Genomic DNA, 25,740 nt, shown 5'->3' on the forward strand with positions numbered 1-25,740 from the left:
TCAAAAATAAGGACATTTTAATGTGACCCCAAACTTTTGAACGGTAGTGTACGTGAAACCGCCCAGCTGCTCATCTTCTTACGTGGGATAACTGCAGACTTTCAAATCACGGAGTAGCTGGCAGCCATGCAGTCAATTAAAGAGACAACCACAGGTAATGACTTGTTCACATAGGTAAATGCATGTTTGGACTGAAATGGGACAAGCTGGCAGGTGTGACAACAGATGGTTGTCCAAATCTGACGGGGAAAAATGTTGGACTTTTAAAAAGAGGATGCAGGATAAAGTGACAGAAATGGACATTTTTGCATTGTATTATACATCAGGAACTCTACCCATGTTGTGTAAGACAGTGTTAAAAGTAAAACCATCAAAAGCAATCTGCTTTTGTATAAAGTTAAGTTAGGTTAAATGAAATTATTATTATTTATCTTACGGTATATCAAAAATAATTTGAGCAAAATTGAATTGAAATATTGTCGGTGTGGCCCTCCAGCAGTGCTCGGGTTACTCATGCGGCCCCCGGTAAAAATGAATTGCCCACCCCTGATATTATAGGATTGTTCACACGTTAGAATAAAGTTGACACAGCCTGAAGTGGAAGATGAAATAAATGAAGCATTTCTTTGACACATTTTAATCAACCCCAATGGCCGTGTGCACGTGTTCTGTGCAATCAATTGTTCTGCTGTGCATGAGAGGCCCTACTTGGGGGGACCCATTTCACTCTTATCACTTGGCAAGCCCCCTTTCTCTTTTCTCCCCGGTTCCTCTCTCTGCAAGATGGGAGCTCCGGGATTGGGGTTGTTGATGACGCCCATAAAGACCGGTACCTTAGCCTTATGGTCCACCAGGGCAAAGAGGAAGGGGTGGTTCAGGTGGAAAACCGGTTGGGACGCCCGGGAAATGACGATGGTGGTGGCGGCGGCCGCCTCCGCTCCCTCCTCGCTGAGCTCCATGTTGCATTTGTGGAGAACGCTGGACACCAGCAGGGGGCCGTCCGCCATGTCGGCCAAATTGGGATTGGCAAACATCTGCCCGAGGCCTAGCGTAGAGCAGCCGGTAAGGGAACATCGCTGCTCGTCAAATATGCTCCTTGCTTACCCAGTTTGGTGAGAACCTCCTGCAGCCCTTGAGCGTACTCCAGCTTGAATTTGGGGAATTTGACTTGAACCACTCTTTCTTTGGACAGACGCTCGTAAAGGCTGGAAATGTTGAGCTTGGCGGCCAGCGAGGACACGTTGACGTGGCCGGACATGGGCATGACCACTAAGAAGCTCATCCCCTTCACGAAGGGGAAGCTCGCTACCTGCACAGGAAGGAGGAGAACATGACAGATGTGAAGTGATGCACTGCAAACACTGACATCTAAGTAAGATGAAATATGTCAAATAAGGCTGATATTTGCTTCTTTTCTGTCTGATAAGATCATTCTGCTCACTAAGCAGATTTGATGTTAGAGTGTTTTACTTGTTTTGGTCCTAAATGATGTCAGTAAGATATTACAGCTTGTTGCTGAGATGTGATGACCTATATTGAGTAAAACATGCTTGAAACTAGAATATCAACTGTTGTGTCATCAACACTCACAAGTAGAAAACTACTTTTTTAAAGTCATCATTTCTTATTTCAAGCATGAACAAAAAAATCATGATGCCGAGTGCATATCATTATGTCAAGATAATGGCACCAGCATTTACTTCATTTAAGAATATTTTTCAACATACTGAGAAGATAATTTAATTTAAATTAATTCAATTTAATAAATGTTAATGTTTTTAATTTTAATTTAATTAATTTTTTTAATGCTTTTAATTTTAATTTAATTAATTTCAATTAATTTAATTTAATTTAAATTTGGTCAAAAAGGTCCCTTTTATTAGTGAGAATATACTTATTTTATGGTATTTTTTAGGGATGTCCAATAATGGCTTTTTTGCCGATATTCCGATATTGTCCAACTCTTAATTACCGATACCGATATCAACCGATACCAATATATATACAGTGGTGGAATTAACACATTATTATGCCTAATTTGGACAACCAGGTATGGTGAAGATAAGGTCTTTTTTTTTAAGATTAATAAAATAAAATAAGATAAATAAATTAAAAACATTTTCTTGAATAAAAAATAAAGTAAAACAATATAAAAAGTTACATAGAAACTAGTAATGAATGAAAATGAGTCAAATGAAGTGTTAAAGGTTAGTACTATTAGTGGACCAGCAGCACGCACAATCATGTGTGCTTACGGACTGTATTCCTTGCAGACTGTATTGATATATATTGATATATAATGTAGGAAGCAGAATATTAATAACAGAAAGAAAACAACCCTTTTGTGTGAATGAGTGTGAATGGGGGAGGGAGGTTTTTTGGCTTGGTGCACTAATTGTAAGTGTATCTTGTGTTTTTTATGTTGATTTAATGAAAAAAAACAAAAAAAACGATACCAATAATTAAAAAAAACGATACCGATAATTTCCGATATTACATTTTAAAGCATTTATCGGCCGATAATATCGGCAGGCCGATATTATCGGACATCTCTAGTATTTTTGGGTTCATTGAAGTTAGCTAATTTAAGAGAGTCAATGACTTCACCATAAAAGTAGGTGACAATGTCATCACCAGGAAAGATGAGGTCACCTACCTAGGTTCCATTCTAGAGGCTAACCTTTCCTGTGATAAAATGGCAACCAAGGTAATCAAAAAGGTTAACCAACGAACGAGATTTCTCTACAGAATTTCCTCTCTGGTCAACAAAAGCACCATGAGGATTCTGGCGGGAACTCTCGTTCAACCCTTTTTCGATTACGCATGCACCTCCTGGTACCCTAGCACCTCCAAAACCCTCAAATCTAAACTCCAAACATCTCAGAACAAGCTAGTCAGGTTACTTCTAGACCTCCACCCCAGATCCCACCTCACTCCTACCCACTTCTCTAAAGTGGGCTGGCTCAAGGTGGAGGACAGAGTTAAACAACTTGCACTGAGCCTAGTCTATAAAATCCACTACACCTCCCTGATACCGAAGTACATGTCAAACTACTTCCTTAACGTAAATGACCACCATAACCACAACACCAGGGGGAGCTCCACTAACCACGTTAAACCCAGATTCCCAACTAACAAAGGTCTTAACTCATTCTCTTTCTATGCCACATCAATGTGGAATGCACTCCCAACAGGTATAAAAGAAAGGGCATCTCTATCCTCCTTCAAAACCGCACTAAAAGTTCACCTCCAGGCAGCTACAACCCTAAACTAACACCCTCCCCGGATTGCTAATAATCAAATGTAAACAATCAAATGCAGATACTTTTTCTTATGCCTTCTGATCTCTCTCTTTCTCTCTCTCTCTCTCTCTCTCTCTATGTCCACTACTTGCAGTCCATATCCTACCCCCCCCCCCCTCCACACCCCTGATTGTAAATAATGTAAATAATTCAATGTGATTATCTTGTGTGATGACTGTATTATGATGATAGTATATATGATAGTATATATCTGTATCATGAATCAATTTAAGTGGACCCCGACTTAAACAAGTTGAAAAACTTATTGGGGTGTTACCATTTAGTGGTCAATTGTACGGAATATGTACTGTACTGTGCAACCTACTAATAAAAGTCTCAATCAATCAATCAATCCATCAATGACTTGTTTTGGAAAGTCTTGACAAGCCGAATTTTCTTGTTCTATTGGCAGATAATTTTGCTTAGTTCTAATAAAATACCCCTCATTTTGTATTTTTTGTTGTTGTTTTTGAACACTGACTTGTTGCAGTGTGTTTATTGTGGTGTTTACAACACTGCAGTACCAATCACTAAGAAAAAAAACTCCTCTCTATTGCGCAAAATTGCAGATGACTTTTACCATCTTGTCTTCATGGAGGGCCACATGGCTGCCCTCAGAGGGCCACATGGCTGCCCTCAGAGGGCCACATGGCTGCCCTCAGAGGGCCACATGGCTGCCCTAAGAGGGCCACATGGCTGCCTTCAGAGGGCCACATGGCTGCCCTCAGAGGGCCGCTCGTAACAATGAATGTAAGAATATAAAAGTATCATTACATTATTGCCTATGCATTTGGTTATTTGACTTTTGTACGTACAAATTGATGCATAACTTGCTTTGAAATGGTAAGTCAAGGTGACAAGCAGATATTTAGTATTTATTGTTATTTTTTTTTACAAACTATCATACGGTATATATTAATTAGGGGTGCTAAAAAATGTTTGTTTTTTTATCACATCCAAATCCTGATTTTTTAAATTAATTTAAAAAAATCAAATTTTTTATTTTTTTGGACGAATTAATAAAAAATACAAACATTTATTTTAGGCCATCTCTATGCGTACTAGGTGCATGCATGTGTCGTACGTCAGCTGTTTTGTTAAGGTGTTATTATTATTACAGCAAATAATATCAGTTGGAATGGAGAATCGTGTTGAATGGAGTATCGATTATGAATCAAATCCTCACTCCAAGAATGGGAATGGAATGGTGAGGTGCACAAAGATTCACAGCAATAACAATTGAATATTTGTGTGTATATCAAAGTTGAAAACATATGGAATTTCCTGTATTACATACATTTTTGTCTGTCAAAATGTAAACAATGAAAACATTTAGTAAGAAATATAAGTATGCACAGGCCACATTAAATGAGGTGTCGGGCCGGATCTGGCCCCCGGGCCTTGAGTTTGACACAAGTGACTTATAACCTTATTTCATATTTAAAGAACAATTTAAGATGCCTAATTAATTTTAGCAAAGATTTAGTAAAATTGCTTTGAAATGGCAAGTCAAGGTGACAAGCAGATATTTAGTATTTATTGTTATTTTACAAACTATCATACAGTATATAATAATTAGGGGTGGTAAAAAATTTTTTTAATCACATTCAAATCCTGATTTTTTTTTTAGTAATTTTAAAAAATCAATAAAAAAAAAAAAAAAAATCATTTTATTTTTTGACGAATTAATAAAAACTAAAAACATTTATTTTAGGCCATCTCTATGCTTACTATGTGCATGCATGTGTCATACATCAGCAACCAAAAGGAGGTTTTGTAAGCTGTTTTGTTAAGGTGTTATAATTATTATAGCAAATAATATCAGTTGGAATGGAGAATCGTGTTGAATGGAGTATCGATTATGAATCAAATCCTCACTCCAAGAATGGGAATGGAATGGTGAGGTGCACAAAGATTCACAGCAATAACAATTGAATATATTTGTGTGTATATCAAAGTTGAAAACATGTGGAATTTCCTGTATTACATACATTTTTGTCTGTCAAAATGTAAACAATGAAAACATTTAGTAAGAAATATAAGTATGCACAGGCCACATTAAATGAGGTGTCGGGCCGGATCTGGCTTCCCATCCAACCTGATGGAGGGAAAGATGAACACTGCAATGTACAGAGACATCCTGGATGAAAACCAACACTTCCCATCCAACCTGATGGAGGGAAAGATGAACGCAGCAATGTACAGAGACATCCTGGATGAAAACCAACACTTCCCATCCAACCTGATGGAGGGAAAGATGAACGCAGCAATGTACAGAGACATCCTGGATGAAAACCAACACTTCCCATCCAACCTGATGGAGTGAAAGATGAATGTAGCAACGTACAGAGACATCCTGGATGAAAACCAACGCTTCCCATCCAACCTGATGGAGGGAAAGATGAATGCAGCAACGTACAGAGACATCCTGGATGAAAACCAACACTTCCCATCCAACCTGATGGAGGGAAAGATGAACGCAGCAATGTACAGAGACATCCTGGATGAAAACCAACACTTCCCATCCAACCTGATGGAGGGAAAGATGAACGCAGCAATGTACAGAGACATCCTGGATGAAAACCAACACTTCCCATCCGACCTGATGGAGGGAAAGATGAACGCAGCAATGTACAGAGACATCCTGGATGAAAACCAACACTTCCCATCCAACCTGATGGAGGGAAAGATGAATGTAGCAACGTACAGAGACATCCTGGATGAAAACCAATGCTTCCCATCCGACCTGATGGAGGGAAAGATGAACGCAGCAATGTACAGAGACATCCTGGATGAAAACCAACGCTTCCCATCCAACCCGATGGAGGGAAAGATGAATGCAGCAACGAACAGAGACATTCTGGATGAAAACCAACGCTTCCCATCCAACCTGATGGAGGGAAAGATGAATGCAGCAACGAACAGAGACATTCTGGATGAAAACCAACGCTTCCCATCCAACCTGATGGAGGGAAAGATGAATGCAGCAATGTACAGAGACATCCTGGATGAAAACCAACACTTCCCATCCAACCCGATGGAGGGAAAGATGAACGCAGCAATGTAGAGAGACATCCTGGATGAAAACCAACACTTCCCATCCAACCTGATGGAGGGAAAGATGAACGCAGCAATGTACAGAGACATCCTGGATGAAAACCAACGCTTCCCATCCAACCTGATAGAGGGAAAGATGAATGCGATTCTGAACTGATTCTGAATGGAATATTTACATCCCTAATAAGTATAATGAGTCCAAAAATCCATGAAGAAAACCTCTCATTCCTGTTGGCAAATGCATGAAGGTGTAGCAAGACAACAGCACATGAACATGCATGAAGGTGTAGCAAGACAACAGCACATGAACATGCATGAAGGTGTAGCAAGACAACAGCACATGAACATGCATGAAGGTGTAACAAGACAACAGCACATGAACATGCATGAAGGTGTAACAAGACAACAGCACATGAACATGCATGAAGGTGTAGCAAGACAACAGCACATGAACATGCATGAAGGTGTAACAAGACAACAGCACATGAACATGCATGAAGGTGTAACAAGACAACGGCACATGAACATGCATGAAGGTGTAGCAAGACAACAGCACATGAACATGCATGAAGGTGTAGCAAGACAACAGCACATGAACATGCATGAAGGTGTAACAAGACAACAGCACATGAACATGCATGAAAGTGTAGCAAGACAACAGCACATGAACATGCATGAAGGTGTAGCAAGACAACAGCACATGAACATGTATGAAGGTGTAACAAGACAACAGCACATGAACATGCATGAAGGTGTAACAAGACAACAGCACATGAACATGCATGAAGGTGTAGCAAGACAACAGCACATGAACATGCATGAAGGTGTAGCAAGACAACAGCACATGAACATGCATGAAGGTGTAACAAGACAACAGCACATGAACATGCATGAAGGTGTAGCAAGACAACAGCACATGAACATGCATGAAGGTGTAGCAAGACAACAGCACATGAACATGCATGAAGGTGTAACAAGACAACAGCACATGAACATGCATGAAGGTGTAGCAAGACAACAGCACATGAACATGCATGAAGGTGTAGCAAGACAACAGCACATGAACATGCATGAAGGTGTAGCAAGACAACAGCACATGAACATGCATGAAGGTGTAGCAAGACAACAGCACATGAACATGCATGAAGGTGTAGCAAGACAACAGCACATGAACATGCATGAAGGTGTAGCAAGACAACAGCACGTGAACATGCATGAAGGAGTAACAAGACAACAGCACGTGAACATGCATGAAGGTGTAGCAAGACAACAGCACGTGAACATGCATGAAGGTGTAACAAGACAACAGCACATGAACATGCATGAAGGTGTAGCAAGACAACAGCACATGAACATGCATGAAGGTGTAACAAGACAACAGCACATGAACATGCATGAAGGTGTAGCAAGACAACAGCACATGAACATGCATGAAGGTGTAACAAGACAACAGCACATGAACATGCATGAAGGTGTAACAAGACAACAGCACATGAATATGCATGAAGGTGTAGCAAGACAACAGCACATGAACATGCATGAAGGTATAGCACGACAACAGCACATGAACATGCATGAAGGTGTAGCAAGACAACAGCACATGAACATGCATGAAGGTGTAGCAAGACAACAGCACATGAACATGCATGAAGGTGTAGCAAGACAACAGCACATGAACATGCATGAAGGTGTAGCAAGACAACAGCACATGAACATGCATGAAGGAGTAACAAGACAACAGCACATGAACATGCATGAAGGTGTAACAAGACAACAGCACATGAACATGCATGAAGGTGTAGCAAGACAACAGCACATGAACATGCATGAAGGTGTAGCAAGACAACAGCACATGAACATGCATGAAGGTGTAACAAGACAACAGCACATGAACATGCATGAAGGTGTAGCAAGACAACAGCACAGGAACATGCATGAAGGTGTAGCAAGACAACAGCACATGAACATGCATGAAGGTGTAGCAAGACAACAGCACATGAACATGCATGAAGGTGTAGCAAGACAACAGCACATGAACATGCATGAAGGTGTAGCAAGACAACAGCACATGAACATGCATGAAGGTGTAGCGAGACAACAGCACATGAACATGCATGAAGGTGTAGCGAGACAACAGCACATGAACATGCATGAAGGTGTAGCGAGACAACAGCACATGAACATGCATGAAAGTGTAGCAAGACAACAGCACATGAACATGCATGAAGGTGTAGCAAGACAACAGCACATGAACATGCGTGAAGGTGTAACAAGACAACAGCACATGAACATGCATGAAGGTGTAACAAGACAACAGCACATGAACATGCATGAAGGTGTAACAAGACAACAGCACATGAACATGCATGAAGGTGTAGCAAGACAACAGCACATGAACATGCATGAAGGTGTAGCAAGACAACAGCACATGAACATGCATGAAGGTGTAGCAAGACAACAGCACAAGAACATGCATGAAGGTGTAGCAAGACAACAGCACATGAACATGCATGAAGGTGTAGCGAGACAACAGCACATGAACATGCATGAAGGTGTAGCAAGACAACAGCACATGAACATGCATGAAGGTGTAGCAAGACAACAGCACATGAACATGCATGAAGGTGTAGCAAGACAACAGCACATGAACATGTATGAAGGTGTAACAAGACAACAGCACATGAACATGCATGAAGGTGTAACAAGACAACAGCACATGAACATGCATGAAGGTGTAGCAAGACAACAGCACATGAACATGCATGAAGGTGTAGCAAGACAACAGCACATGAACATGCATGAAGGTGTAACAAGACAACAGCACATGAACATGCATGAAGGTGTAGCAAGACAACAGCACATGAACATGCATGAAGGTGTAGCAAGACAACAGCACATGAACATGCATGAAGGTGTAACAAGACAACAGCACATGAACATGCATGAAGGTGTAGCAAGACAACAGCACATGAACATGCATGAAGGTGTAGCAAGACAACAGCACATGAACATGCATGAAGGTGTAGCAAGACAACAGCACATGAACATGCATGAAGGTGTAGCAAGACAACAGCACGTGAACATGCATGAAGGAGTAACAAGACAACAGCACATGAACATGCATGAAGGTGTAGCAAGACAACAGCACGTGAACATGCATGAAGGTGTAACAAGACAACAGCACATGAACATGCATGAAGGTGTAGCAAGACAACAGCACATGAACATGCATGAAGGTGTAACAAGACAACAGCACATGAACATGCATGAAGGTGTAGCAAGACAACAGCACATGAACATGCATGAAGGTGTAACAAGACAACAGCACATGAACATGCATGAAGGTGTAACAAGACAACAGCACATGAATATGCATGAAGGTGTAGCAAGACAACAGCACATGAACATGCATGAAGGTATAGCACGACAACAGCACATGAACATGCATGAAGGTGTAGCAAGACAACAGCACATGAACATGCATGAAGGTGTAGCAAGACAACAGCACATGAACATGCATGAAGGTGTGGCAAGACAACAGCACATGAACATGCATGAAGGTGTAGCAAGACAACAGCACATGAACATGCATGAAGGTGTAGCAAGACAACAGCACATGAACATGCATGAAGGTGTAGCAAGACAACAGCACATGAACATGCATGAAGGTGTAGCGAGACAACAGCACATGAACATGCATGAAGGTGTAGCGAGACAACAGCACATGAACATGCATGAAAGTGTAGCAAGACAACAGCACATGAACATGCATGAAGGTGTAGCAAGACAACAGCACATGAACATGCGTGAAGGTGTAACAAGACAACAGCACATGAACATGCATGAAGGTGTAACAAGACAACAGCACATGAACATGCATGAAGGTGTAACAAGACAACAGCACATGAACATGCATGAAGGTGTAACAAGACAACAGCACATGAACATGCATGAAGGTGTAGCAAGACAACAGCACATGAACATGCATGAAGGTGTAGCAAGACAACAGCACATGAACATGCATGAAGGTGTAGCAAGACAACAGCACATGAACATGCATGAAGGTGTAGCAAGACAACAGCACAAGAACATGCATGAAGGTGTAGCAAGACAACAGCACATGAACATGCATGAAGGTGTAGCGAGACAACAGCACATGAACATGCATGAAGGTGTAGCAAGACAACAGCACATGAACATGCATGAAGGTGTAGCAAGACAACAGCACATGAACATGCATGAAGGTGTAACAAGACAACAGCACATGAACATGCATGAAGGTGTAGCAAGACAACAGCACATGAACATGCACGAAGGTGTAACAAGACAACAGCACGCGAACATGCATGAAGGTGTAGCAAGACAACAGCACATGAACATGCATGAAGGTGTAGCAAGACAACAGCACATGAACATGCATGAAGGTGTAGCAAGACAACAGCACATGAACATGCATGAAGGTGTAACAAGACAACAGCACATGAACATGCATGAAGGTGTAACAAGACAACAGCACATGAACATGCATGAAGGTGTAACAAGACAACAGCACATGAACATGCATGAAGGTGTAACAAGACAACAGCACATGAACATGCATGAAGGTGTAGCAAGACAACAGCACATGAACATGCATGAAGGTGTAGCAAGACAACAGCACATGAACATGCATGAAGGTGTAGCAAGACAACAGCACAAGAACATGCATGAAGGTGTAGCAAGACAACAGCACATGAACATGCATGAAGGTGTAGCGAGACAACAGCACATGAACATGCATGAAGGTGTAGCAAGACAACAGCACATGAACATGCATGAAGGTGTAGCAAGACAACAGCACATGAACATGCATGAAGGTGTAACAAGACAACAGCACATGAACATGCATGAAGGTGTAGCAAGACAACAGCACATGAACATGCATGAAGGTGTAACAAGACAACAGCACATGAACATGCATGAAGGTGTAGCAAGACAACAGCACATGAACATGCATGAAGGTGTAGCAAGACAACAGCACATGAACATGCATGAAGGTGTAACAAGACAACAGCACATGAACATGCATGAAGGTGTAGCAAGACAACAGCACATGAACATGCATGAAGGTGTAGCAAGACAACAGCACATGAACATGCATGAAGGTGTAGCAAGACAACAGCACATGAACATGCATGAAGGTGTAACAAGACAACAGCACATGAACATGCATGAAGGTGTAACAAGACAACAGCACATGAACATGCATGAAGGTGTAACAAGACAACAGCACATGAACATGCATGAAGGTGTAACAAGACAACAGCACATGAACATGCATGAAGGTGTAGCAAGACAACAGCTCATGAACATGCATGAAGGTGTAGCAAGACAACAGCACATGAACATGCATGAAGGTGTAGCAAGACAACAGCACATGAACATGCATGAAGGTGTAGCAAGACAACAGCACATGAACATGCATGAAGGTGTAACAAGACAACGGCACATGAACATGCATGAAGGTGTAGCAAGACAACAGCACATGAACATGCATGAAGGTGTAACAAGACAACAGCACATGAACATGCATGAAGGTGTAGCAAGACAACAGCACATGAACATGCATGAAGGTGTAACAAGACAACAGCACATGAACATGCATGAAGGTGTAGCAAGACAACAGCACATGAACATGCATGAAGGTGTAGCAAGACAACAGCACATGAACATGCATGAAGGTGTAACAAGACAACAGCACATGAACATGCATGAAGGTGTAGCAAGACAACAGCACATGAACATGCATGAAGGTGTAACAAGACAACAGCACATGAACATGCATGAAGGTGTAGCAAGACAACAGCACATGAACATGCATGAAGGTGTAGCAAGACAACAGCACATGAACATGCATGAAGGTGTAGCAAGACAACAGCACATGAACATGCATGAAGGTGTAGCAAGACAACAGCACATGAACATGCATGAAGGTGTAACAAGACAACAGCACATGAACATGCATGAAGGTGTAGCAAGACAACAGCACATGAACATGCATGAAGGTGTAGCAAGACAACAGCACATGAACATGCATAAAGGTGTAGCAAGACAACAGCACATGAACATGCATGAAGGTGTAACAAGACAACAGCACATGAACATGCATGAAGGTGTAGCAAGACAACAGCACATGAACATGCATGAAGGTGTAGCAAGACAACAGCACATGAACATGCATGAAGGTGTAGCAAGACAACAGCACATGAACATGCATGAAGGTGTAGCAAGACAACAGCACATGAACATGCATGAAGGTGTAACAAGACAACAGCACATGAACATGCATGAAGGTGTAACAAGACAACAGCACATGAACATGCATGAAGGTGTAGCAAGACAACAGCACATGAACATGCATGAAGGTGTAACAAGACAACAGCACATGAACATGCATGAAGGTGTAGCAAGACAACAGCACATGAACATGCATGAAGGTGTAGCAAGACAACAGCACATGAACATGCATGAAGGTGTAGCAAGACAACAGCACATGAACATGCATGAAGGTGTAACAAGACAACAGCACATGAACATGCATGAAGGTGTAACAAGACAACAGCACATGAACATGCATGAAGGTGTAACAAGACAACAGCACATGAACATGCATGAAGGTGTAACAAGACAACAGCACATGAACATGCATGAAGGTGTAGCAAGACAACAGCACATGAACATGCATGAAGGTGTAGCAAGACAACAGCACATGAACATGCATGAAGGTGTAGCAAGACAACAGCACATGAACATGCATGAAGGTGTAGCAAGACAACAGCACATGAACATGCATGAAGGTGTAACAAGACAACAGCACATGAACATGCATGAAGGTGTAGCAAGACAACAGCACATGAACATGCATGAAGGTGTAACAAGACAACAGCACATGAACATGCATGAAGGTGTAGCAAGACAACAGCACATGAACATGCATGAAGGTGTAACAAGACAACAGCACATGAACATGCATGAAGGTGTAACAAGACAACAGCACATGAACATGCATGAAGGTGTAACAAGACAACAGCACATGAACATGCATGAAGGTGTAGCAAGACAACAGCACAGATCATTATGTCCTGGTCCTGTACTTGTTTAGTGGGACACATTCCTACATTGTAACGACCATAGTAACTAATTAGATGAGCATAGTAACTAACTAGATGAGCATAGTAACTAATTAGATGAGCATAGTAACTAATTGGATGACCATAGTAACTAATTAGATGAGCATAGTAACTAACTAGATGAGCATAGTAACTAATTAGATGAGCATAGTAACTAACTAGATGAGCATAGTAACTAATTGGATGACCATAGTAACTAATTAGATGAGCATAGTAACTAATTAAATGAGCATAGTAACTAATTGGATGACCATAGTAACTAATTAGATGAGCATAGTAACTAATTAGATGAGCATAGTAACTAACTAGATGAGCATAGTAACTAATTAGATGAGCATAGTAACTAACTAGATGAGCATAGTAACTAACTAGATGAGCATAGTAACTAACTAGATGAGCATAGTAACTAACTAGATGAGCATAGTAACTAATTGGATGACCATAGTAACTAATTAGATGAGCATAGTAACTAATTAAATGAGCATAGTAACTAACTAGATGAGCATAGTAACTAATTGGATGACCATAGTAACTAATTAGATGAGCATAGTAACTAACTAGATGAGCATAGTAACTAATTAGATGAGCATAGTAACTAATTACATTACCATAGTAACTAATTGGATGACCATAGTAACTAGTTAGATTGCCATAGTAACTAATTAGATGACCATAGTAACTAATTAGATGAGCACAGTAACTAATTAGATGGGTATAGTAACTAATTAGATGAGCATAGTAACTAATTAGATGAGCATGGTAACTAATTAGATGAGCATAGTAACTAACTAGATGAGCATAGTAACTAATTAGATGAGCATAGTAACTAGTATATGATGCAGATTCCAAGCATGTAAATAGTTAGTATAGTTGAAGGTCATTATAAAAGATGAGTGCACATCATAATGGCAGCTACACTTTACATCTTAAACATCTAAATAAATGATTTGGGAATGTCCGGCGGGCCACATTGAAAAGCTTAACGAGCCACATGTGGCCCCCGGGCCTTCATTTGCCCAGGTGTGATCTAAGGTGTGCGCCTGCTCACAAAATAGAATCCAATCTGAACTCCTGACAAAATAAACACACAACTATTTGTTGTGCAGGACGTTGTGTGTGATGTGTGAGTGACAGGTGACAACATTTGGCCCTGACAGATCCAACTATGTCAACACTGATCAATGATTGTAACACCTGTGGAGTGGAGGTGATCTAAAGAGGAGAGGACTTTCATCCATCACTTTATTGAGCTAAGCTGTTTATATTCAGCCATAACCACACCACAAACATTACAGACAAAATGACATCTCATTATCTGACACACAAACCAATTATTTGTCATCTGTCATATCAACAGCAGCACCTGCACCATCACCTGCACCATCACCTGCTCATGGCACTTACCACTGATGCCTTAATGGCTACACACCTGCAACACCACAAAGTGTCAATCCCAGGACTCCTCAATCACATGTGTGCTTATTCTACTGTCCTTTATTTACAACCTGCATTTATAGATATTTATCATGTTAGTAGACTAAAGAAATGCCAATAAGAATATATACTTTATAGACAGAAAGTTACAGGAATGAAGACTTTATCCCATGCTTACATCTCATTGTGCAACATGAGAATGTTTTAACTACATGTGATCTCTGAAAGGAACTACATGTGATCACTGAAAGGAACTACATGTGATCTCTGAAAGGAACTACATGTGATCACTGAAAGGAACTACATGTGATCACTGAAAGGAACTACATGTGATCTCTGAAAGGAACTACATGTGATCTCTGAAAGGAACTACATGTGATCTCTGAAAGGAACTAAATGTGATCTCTGAAAGGAACTACATGTGATCTCTGAAAGGAACTACATGTGATCTCTGAAAGGAACTACATGTGATCACTGAAAGGAACTACATGTGATCACTGAAAGGATCTACATGTGATCTCTGAAAGGAACTACATGTGATCACTGAAAGGAACTACATGTGATCACTGAAAGGAACTACATGTGATCACTGAAAGGAACTACATGTGATCACTGAAAGGAACTACATGTGATCTCTGAAAGGAACTACATGTGATCTCTGAAAGGAACTACATGTGATCTCTGAAAGGAACTACATGTGATCACTGAAAGGAACTACATGTGATCACTGAAAGGAACTACATGTGATCACTGAAAGGATCTACATGTGATCTCTGAAAGGAACTACATGTGATCTGTGAAAGGAACTACATGTGATCTCTGAAAGGAACTACATGTGATCTCTGAAAGGAACTACATGTGATCTGTGAAAGGAACTACATGTGATCTGTGAAAGGAACTACATGTGATCTCTGAAAGGAACTACATGTGATCTCTGAAAGGAACTACATGTGATCTGTGAAAGGAACTACATGTGATCTGTGAAAGGAACTACATGTGATCTCTGAAAGGAACTACATGTGATCTCTGAAAGGAACTACATGTGATCTCTGAAAAGTGTTCAAACTGCGTGTGAACCCTCGGACAGATACTTTATCAGTATCATGCAGTATCAGACTTCAGACCTGTGCACTACAAAGAGAGCTCATTGTAGTCATACTTCCTAACTTCCTTATTTTAATAATACAAATAAATCAGTCTAAATTGTTTTGTTACCTTTTTGTTATTTTTATTGGTTAAAGTGTTTAATATTAAACACTGGTTAAATATAGAGATGAGGTTCTTTAATTTGACTTGCTGTTGTATTCATAGTGGTAACATGTGCTCAATGTTTCATTACCATTGTTGCTATGTTGTCTATTACCATTATGTCTATTACCATTGTTGCTATGTTGTCTATTACCATTGTTGCTATGTTGTCTATTACCATTATTGCTATGTTGTCTATTACCATTGTTGCTATGTTGTCTATTACCATTGTTGCTATGTTGTCTATTACCATTGTTGCTATGTTGTCTATTACCATTATTGCTATGTTGTCTATTACCATTGTTGCTATGTTGTCTATTACCATTTTTGCTATGTTGTCTATTACCATTGTTGCTATGTTGTCTATTACCATTGTTGCTATGTTGTCTATTACCATTATTGCTATGTTGTCTATTACCATTATGTCTATTACCATTGTTGCTATGTTGTCTATTACCATTGTTGCTATGTTGTCTATTACCATTGTTGCTATGTTGTCTATTACCATTGTTGCTATGTTGTCTATTACCATTGTTGCTATGTTGTCTATTACCATTGTTGCTATGTTGTCTATTACCATTGTTGCTATGTTGTCTATTACCATTGTTGCTATGTTGTCTATTACCATTGTTGCTATGTTGTCTATTACCATTGTTGCTATGTTGTCTATTACCATGTGTGAACATGAAATATCTTGTCTTTGCAGTCTCTTCAGTTGAATATAAGTTGAAAAGGATTTGTTGTATTCTCTTTTATTTACCATTTACCCAACGTGACTGCGTATGCACCATGGTCATGTGTTGTGGGCACTTCCTTGCCCACGCGCCCCCCTTAAATGCCATGAAAGGTAACTTACCTGAGACTCCAGTTCGCTGTCAATAAGTAAACGTAGAGGATGTTTGGCATCTTCCATCATGTCAACTTCAACCATGTGCTCGGCATCAAGGTAGAACGCACCCTTGTGCGTTGAAGCCGGGTCGAAACGAGCTTCCCACTCGCCTGTGGACAATAAAGTAACTGAGTTCACGTCTGTGAAGTGAATTGTATATTTATATAGCGCTTTTTCTCTAGTGACTCAAAGCGCTTTACGTTGACAAACACATTATCTTCCATTTACAGGAGTGTGGGTGGCACTCTGAGCGTTGTGCGCCGAGGGTCTTGCCCAAGGACACGCCGGCAGGGACTAGGATTGCAAAGGCAGGATGTCTCTGGTAAAGCCATCTATTGGGAATGGAACTTGTGTGCATGTGCAGAGCGTCCACTAAGTATTCACAGCTCTTCACTTTTCACACATTTTGTCTTCTTACAGCCTGAATCCAAAATGGAATAATCGCATTATTTTTTTATTTCGCGAATTCATTAAAACAAAAACAAAATAAATAAGTATTCACAGCCTTGGCTCAGTACTTTGTTGATGCACCTTTGGAATCAAATTACACTACTGTTCAAAACAATTTAGTGGAATAGCCTTCATTTCTAAGAACAAGAATAGACTGTGGAGTTTCAGATGAGCGTTTAATTGAGCCCACAAATGTGATGCTCCAGAAAGTCAATCTGCTCCAAGGAAGGTCAGTTTAGTAGCTTCTGTAACGAGCTAAACGGTTTTCAGATGTGTGAACATGATTGCACAAGGGTTTTCTAATCATCAATTAGCCTTCTGAGCCAATGAGCAAACACATTGTACCATTAGAACACTGGAGTGATAGTTGCTGGAAATGGGCCTCTATACACCTATGTAGATATTGCACCAAAAAGCAGACATTTGCAGCTAGAATAGTCATTTACCACATTAGCAATGTATAGAGTGTATTTCTGTAAAGTTAAGACTAGTTTAAAGTTATCTTCATTGAAAAGTACAGTGCTTTTCCTTCAAAAATAAGGACATTTACATGTGACCCCAAACTTTTGAACGCTAGTGTATGTCTACACACTTATTATTTGTTACATGTCCACTTATTGGACATGTAACATATGGATGTAGATTGTACAGGTAATGTGTAGGGATGATACTCGAAACCGGTTTTCCCGGTTGTTCGATAAGAAAAGAACCGAGTCCTCGGACTCGTATCCCTTTTTGAGAACCGGTACCCGTTATCGAGACCACTATAGTAAAGACAAAGAGTTGGCTCTTTATTCGAATCCCGTCCCGACCAGAAATGCTCCGTGAGAAATCACAAGAAATGACGTCACGTAGCTCAGTCATTAAGCGCAGATAGGGAAAGCAGGGGCCGGAAAAAGTGCTCCAATGTGTAATAAAGTTGAAAACAAAAGGTATAATCCAATGAATAACTTTACTGAGAGATTTGAGCAGGGTACAAACACATGAAGAACACTTTTACGACCAACCGGAAACATAGCAACCAGGCTAGCAACGCACCTTCTTTACCGCAGCTGTCGCAACCTTCTTAAAACAGCCGCAGCACATACATATATATATACAACACATCTCCATTTTTTAACTTTTGTTTTTCACACTGTATATGTGTTGTCTGTCTAATTATAAATAATGCAGACGAGGCGTGTTGGCTGACTTCTTGACGTCTCAGCTGCCGAGTGAGACGACATGCAACAACACTTTTCGGGGCTACCGCGCATGCTCATCGCTCCCGTTGCATGCTGGGTAGTGTAGTTGTTATATTCCTAGCTCATAAAATCAAATCTTTCCCCCCTATAAAGAAATAATGTTAACTCAATAAAGTGTATTTCTTTTTTTAGCTTTAACTTTTCATTTTTTAGCATTGTAACCACATTTGCAAACAACTTTTCTCTTCATAGAATTTTCTTTCAATAAAGAAATGAAATGCAAAAATGTCAAAGCATCATAACAAACAGTTATGTCAAATAGCAGCAGAAGTGCACTTTTTGGAGAGCTGTATTATTTCCAGTTTTGTGCCCAAGGGACTGATTTTATTTAACACTATATTATTATTTATACACCTATAGTGATCACAGAGACAGCTTGTTTTTGTGTTACTGTATATATTGGTTTTTCTGAAAAAACCCACTTAAAGGCCTACTGAAAGCCACTACTAGCGACCACGCAGTCTGATAGTTTATATATCAATGATGAAATCTTAACATTGCAACACATGCCAATACGGCCGGGTTAACTTATAAAGTGACATTTTAAAATTCCCGCCACACTTCCGGTTGAAAAACTCCTTTGGATATGATTTATGCGCGTGACGTCACAAAAGCAACGGAAGTGGTTGGACCCCATCGGACCCGATAGAAAAGCCTCTTGTTTTCTTTGACAAAATTCCACAGTATTCTGAATCTTTTGCAATTTGTTTAATGAACAATGGAGGCTGCAAAGAAGAACGTTGTAGGTGGGATGGATGGGTGTCTTAGCGGCTAAGTACAATACTGTTAATATCTGTGATATTTGCATTAGTGTACTGTGTCTTTAAGGGTTTGGGGAACGCGCATGCGCGAGTGAGTTGGCGGAGAACTTGAGTGTGTGTGAGCGTGACTTTTGGCTAACAGCAGCTCGTGTATGTGTGTGCGTTACTTTTTGAACTACAACCAGTTACCGCTTGTTAATAAAGCGATTGAGCAGTTTGTTTAATGGACAATGGAGACTGCAAATAAGAAAGTTGGAGCCGGTGGAGCGGCGGACTACAGCAACACCAACACCAGGAGGTTGTGTTGTGTTTGAGCAGGATAACAGACGCACTACGGTGAGTACAGCTTTGGCTTCCAAACATTTGATCGCTTGTCCGTACGTGCGTGTCGATATGTGCATGTGACGTACGTAACTTTGGGGAAATATATGTTTCTTGCCGACTCTGATGGCGGCCGGGGTGTCGTCAAAAGCGTACAACGCCCGCCGCCGCATCTAAGTTAGCTACGCAGCTAGGTTAGCTTCTGTTTTTTTAGCTTCGCCAAGCGGAATATTATTAATCGTGTATTTACATGTTCATGGTTTAATAGTATTATTGATCTTCTGTCTATCCATCCAGTCAGGGTTTTTTTAATTTAGTTTCTACCTGCATTTGAGACTGATGCTATCGCGTTAGCTACGCAGCTAGGTTAGCTTATGTTTTTTTAGCTTCGCCAAGCGGAATATTATTAATCGTGTATTTACATGTTCATGGTTTAATAGTATTATTGGTCTTCTGTCTATCCATCCAGTCAGGTTTTTTTTAAATCTAGTTTCTATCTGCATTTGAGACTGCTGCTATCAAGTTGGCTACGTAGCTAGGTTAGCTTCTATTTTTTTAGCTTCGCAAAGCTGAATTATTAATCGTGTATTTACATGTTCAGTCACTGTGAATGTCCATTTCGCGTTCTCGACTCTCATTTTCAAGAGGATATAGTATCTAAAATGGTTTAAAATACAAATCTGTGATCCACAATAGAAAAAGGAGAGAGTGTGGAATCCAATGAGCCAGCTTGTACCTAAGTTACGGTCAGAGCGAAAAAAGATACGTCCATCACTGCCTCTCAAGTCCTTCACTGTAACGTTCCTCATCTACGAATCTTTCATCCTCGCTCAAATTAATGGTGTAATCATCACTTTCTCGGTCCAAATCTCTCTCGCTCCATTGTAAACAACGGGGAATTGTGAGGAATACTAGCTCCTGTGACGTCACGCTACTTCCGCTACAGGCAAGGCTTTTTTTTAATCAGCGAGCAAAAGTTGCGAACTTTATCGTCGATTTTCTCTACTAAATCCTTTCAGCAAAAATATGGCAATATCGCGAAATGATCAAGTATGACACATAGAATGGATCTGCTATCCCCGTTTAAATAAAAAAAATTCATTTCAGTAGGCCTTTAATATACTTTGGGTAACAGTCAATATTTATTAATTTATTAGATTTTATTGTTTTCTTATATAATAAAAGTGAGCTTTTGTTAAACCAAATATTGTGTTTTTTTCCATATACAACAACCTATCTGGACTCCATAAGAGAATCGATAAGGAATGGGTTCGATAAGAGGATTCGATAATAGGCTCGAACTCGATAATTTCTTATCAAACATCATCCCTACTGGTGACTCACCTTTAAAGTGGACAGCATTGATGAGCATCAGTAGAAAGTTGGGTGGAAGTTCAGACAGGAAGTTGGTCATCTTCCCATTGGTGGCGTTCTCCACCCAGTCGTTGACGTCTTTCACATTCTCCAAAACTGCCGGTTCTGAGTCGTACAACCGCTTGGATTCATTGATGAAGTCTTCCTTTGGCTTGAACCCTACAACCACAAAGAAGACATTTGAGCCGAAGCCGCAATTGTTCCACAGTCACAGCAGACGTGAAAACACGGGGAGGTTTTTTTTTAGGACCTTGACGCAAGAAGATGCGAGTGGCAATTTTCAGGTCGCTGTTTCGAAGCTGCGCTAAGATGTGATTTAGAGAATGGTGGTAGCAGGTGAGAGTGTTGTCATGGAGATGGTGCATGAGCAGCTCCTCCGTCTCATTGACGGCACCTGGGAAGGAAAGACAGGTAAATACTCTCACTGGACAAAACTTTGTATTCAAAATCCTGCCTTCACAAAAATGCTGTTAATTACTTCAAGAACATCTGCATGGCAAATTGTGTCTTTCTTTTTGATATGGAAAACATGAAACGAGGTAGCAACTACAGATGTCCGATAACATCAGACTGCCGATATTATCGGCCGATAAATGCTTTAAAATGTAATTTTGGAAATTATCGGTATCGGTTTGGAAAAGTGAAATGTATGACTTTTTAAAAGGCCGCCGTGTACACGGACGTAGGGAGAAGTACACAGCGCCAATAAACCTTAAAGGCACATAATATCTACGGCTTTTCACACACACACGAGTGAATGCAAGGCATACTTGGTCAACAGCCATACAGGCCACACTGAGGGTGACCGTATAAACAACTTTAACACTGTTACAAATATGCGCCACACTGTGAACCCACACCAAACAAGAATGACAAACACATTTCGGGAGAACATCCGCACCGTAACACAACAAATACCCAGAATCCCTTGCAGCACTAACTCTTCCGGGATGCTACAATACACCCCCCCCCCTCTCCCACCTCAACCTCCTCATGCTCTCTCAGGGAGAGCATGTCTCAAATTCCAAGCTGCTGTTTTGAGGCATGTTAAAATAAAAGAATGCACTTTGTGACTTCAATAATAAATATGGCAGTGCCATGTTGGCATTTTTTTTTACATAACTTGAGTTGATTTATTTTGGAAAACCTTGTTACCTTGTTTAATGCATCCAGCGGGGCGTCACAACAAAATGAGGCATAATAATGTGATAATTCCACCACTGTATATATCGGTATCGTTTGATATCGGAATCGGTAAATAAGAGTTGGACATTATCGGAATATCGGATATCGGCAAAAAAGCCATTATCGGACATCTCTAGTGGCAACATTAGTGCAAATCAGGATAAATGTGCTGATTTAGAAATATATTTTAACTTCTTTTTTCTTTTTAGGATTTCTCACATTACGTGATAAAACAGCAACACACCAGAGGGTGTGCGTACGGCAGTGTTTTTCAATGTAGTGGATTGTCCGAAGCTTAAACAGGCAACAAAAGTAGTTTAGTACAACAAATTTATTTACCCATTATCAGAAGTGCAGGTTGAATTAAGTTGGCCGTGCAGACAGACCACATGTTACTCCGGAGCAAACAAGACACACACAAGCCCAAATCACTGTCGAGTTCTGGTCTTCTGCCATTTTTTATATGTCTCTTGTGCGTCATTGTTTCTTATCTAATGCGTCACGATTGTTTTGTTTTGGTTTTGTCTGTTCCAAAACAACCTTGTATCTCTTAGTCATATTTGGAAATTGTAAACATTCTGTAGACAGGTTGGCACAACTCCATATTCACCTTTGTCCCACTGGCACAGAATAGAAGAGAAATTAAATGAGCGTACATTCTTATTAGACATGCAATATAGGTCAAAGGTCAGAAATTCTACTACATCAACCTTTTTTGCGGTGAAAAAATGCAGAGGCACACCACCAGCAGACATCATTAATAAACTAAACTCAGTTGACAGTAAAAAGTCTTCATCGCAATTATTGGATATGACTTTAAAGCATAACCAAGCATGCATCACTACAGGTCTTGTGTACTGTCACCACCTGTCACACCACATACTGACTTATTTGCTGCTTTCCTGTATGTAGTGTTTTAGTTCTCGTATTTTGGTGGCCTTTTCTCTTTTTTTGGTATTTTCCTGTAGCAGTTTCATGTCTTCCTTTGAGCGATATTCCCCGCATCTACTTTGTTTTAGCAATCAAGAATATTTCAGTTGTTTTTATCCTTCTTTGTGGGGACGTTGTTGAGTGTCATGTCATGTTCGGATGTACTTTGTCTTTGCTCCACAGTAAGTCTTTGCTGTCGTCCAGCATTCTGTTTTTATTTACTTTGTAGCCAGTTCGGTTTTAGTTTAGTTCTGCATAGCCTTTCCTAAGCTTCAATGCCTTTTCTTAGGGGCACTCACCTTTTGTTTAGTTTTGGTTTAAGCATTAGATACCTTTTTACCTGCACACTGCCTCCCGCTGTTTCCCACATCTACAAAGCAATTAGCTACCGGCTGCCACCTACTGATATGGAAGAGTATTACACGGTTACTCTGCCGAGCTCTAGACAGCACCGACACTCAACAACAACACATCATTTGCAGACTATAATTACTGCTTTGCAAAACATATTTTTAACCCAAATAAGTGAAATGAGATCATCTCCCACGGCACACCAGACTGTATCTCCCACCACAGTGGTTGAAAAACACTGGTGTAGAGTGAGGATTCTACGGCCTCGGGTGAGTTCTAATTGAGCAAACGATTCACTGTTCATCATGATTGCAATTTGCAATGGCGAGAAGCTGCAAATGTTACAAACATGTCATGGCGGCAGGCGTAAATGTAGCATCGGCTGCCACGGGCATACCTAGAGCGAGTTGGGAGAGTGCTAACGAGATGCTCAAAGGTGATATGATGACATTGGGCTGCTCCGGCGTGGTGTTCAGATGCCGCAGCAGTTGGAGGCCCAGTTTCTGGACGGAGGCCGCAATGGCCTCCCTGGATTCTGGGCTGCGGCCGATGCTTGCGCAACCTTCGTCCTCCTCCTCCGAGTTTTCCTCAGGCGCGCTCGTCATCAATAAAGGTGGACTTGTGCTACTTGTGACATCTGACTGCGGTGTGGTTTCGTTTTTCTAGAGAGATTTTTAACATGGCTTATTTGGACTGAATAAGCAAATGGGAACAAAGAAGGGATGAAGATGGCTTCTAACCTCTTTGGGCTGGCTGGGTATTAAAGGAATAAGAGGCACCGATGGGGTTGACTCATCTTCTGACACCTGAGCATTCTGTCAAATGTGGAAAAAACAAAGATGTGGCTTTTACGATCAGGAAAGGAGAATTTGAGAGTAGTAAGAGGTGGTTTACAATCAGTCCTTGGTTGTAGAGACAGATGAAGAGGAGTGAAAGGCGAAGGTCCATGTCCTAACGTAATGTAGCTGTAAAAAGACATGGCTCTTTCACTCATTGTACAAAAATACAATCAATCCAAAATACCTTTGTAGATTCCTAGTTGTTTCTTCAGCTTTAACTTTGTAGTGGTCGCCCACGCTCTGAAACATTGGAAAAGAAGCCTTTTCTTCAAAAAAGGTTTGGAGCGTACGTAACATGTCAGGCTAATCCACAGCCTTACACCTCCAACCTTAGCAGGGTTAACTAAAAACACGCCAGGCAGACTTAGTCAAGATTACACCGCACATGTGGTGACATGTGCCACCAACATTGAGCTTGTAAGGAAATGTAAGTCTTTTTTTTTTTTACTTACCTTTAGTTTCACTTAGTTTTTAAAATAAAAAAAGCTGGTGTCTTGTCCAAAAAAAAGGAGCGACAAAGTGACTGCGAATGGCAGAATTCCTCAGAGTAAAAGATTGGCACATGTACAGCAAACAGTTAAAGATCAACTTCTATTGATTGGGGCCTCATTGAAGCCACTATTTGTTTGTAAATGCAGTTGAATATTGTAGCCCAAAAGGCGTGGATAACATTTATAACAACATATATCTTTTTTTTTTTTTGTCTTACCGGAAAATATGACAGCTTGGTTGCAAAAGCGAATGGAACATGGCCATTCCTAAATAAACATACGATGGCAGCTTTTAATGTTCAGTGTTGCAAGGATCTGTTCACTTTTTATCCCCAGAAATGACGGGGGTACTCCATGAGTGGAACAAACACGTTCCATTATCTGTTGTGACTAATGTTAATTGTATTTCCACCATTAAGTGGTATGTTGAACACCAAACAACTGTTGACAGGCTCTTCTGCAAACACAAGAGAGGACTTTGTTCAATAGGATTCAACCTGAGTGGGAAACTGGGAATATTGAATAACAACTGCACACACACAGCAAATGGAGACATCTTCTTTATTTATCCTAATGATAAAGGTTATCATAGACCGCTAAAATGGTCGAATGGAACGCTTAAAACATCGCTGATCGGAGCTGGGTTATTGAGCGGTTGCTGAGGAAGTTAAAAACATGTCAGAGTATTATTGTGA

General features: G+C 40.5%; 1 protein-coding gene across 1 annotated transcript; it reads right to left on the reverse strand.

Moving 5' to 3' along the window:
• Positions 1–621: 621 nt before the first annotated feature.
• serpinf2b (serpin peptidase inhibitor, clade F (alpha-2 antiplasmin, pigment epithelium derived factor), member 2b) lies at positions 622–25,123 on the reverse strand. Its single transcript, XM_062059826.1, has 10 exons — positions 25,007–25,123; positions 24,739–24,794; positions 24,610–24,680; positions 24,456–24,530; positions 24,113–24,377; positions 21,500–21,643; positions 21,220–21,408; positions 17,067–17,209; positions 1,105–1,309; positions 622–1,045 (listed from the first exon to the last, which is right to left on the reverse strand). Exons 3-10 carry the CDS (start codon positions 24,661–24,663, stop codon positions 705–707), a joined length of 1,416 nt encoding a protein of 471 aa, XP_061915810.1. The 5' UTR covers positions 24,664–24,680; positions 24,739–24,794; positions 25,007–25,123; the 3' UTR covers positions 622–704.
• Between the last annotated feature and the right edge of the window lie 617 nt (positions 25,124–25,740).

The sequence above is a fragment of the Entelurus aequoreus genome, linkage group LG10 (assembly GCF_033978785.1).
Source record: "Entelurus aequoreus isolate RoL-2023_Sb linkage group LG10, RoL_Eaeq_v1.1, whole genome shotgun sequence".
Lineage (NCBI taxonomy): Eukaryota > Metazoa > Chordata > Actinopteri > Syngnathiformes > Syngnathidae > Entelurus > Entelurus aequoreus.

Coding starts and splice junctions, on each gene's coding strand:
- serpinf2b (XM_062059826.1), bottom strand. CDS start 24,663: ATGGACCTTCGCCTTTCACTCCTCTTCATCTGTCTCTACAACCAAGGA. Junction 21,409..21,499: donor TCGCATCTTCTTGCGTCAAG/GTCCTAAAAAAA, acceptor TTGTGGTTGTAG/GGTTCAAGCCAAAGGAAGAC. Junction 1,046..1,104: donor GGAGGTTCTCACCAAACTGG/GTAAGCAAGGAG, acceptor GCTCTACGCTAG/GCCTCGGGCAGATGTTTGCC.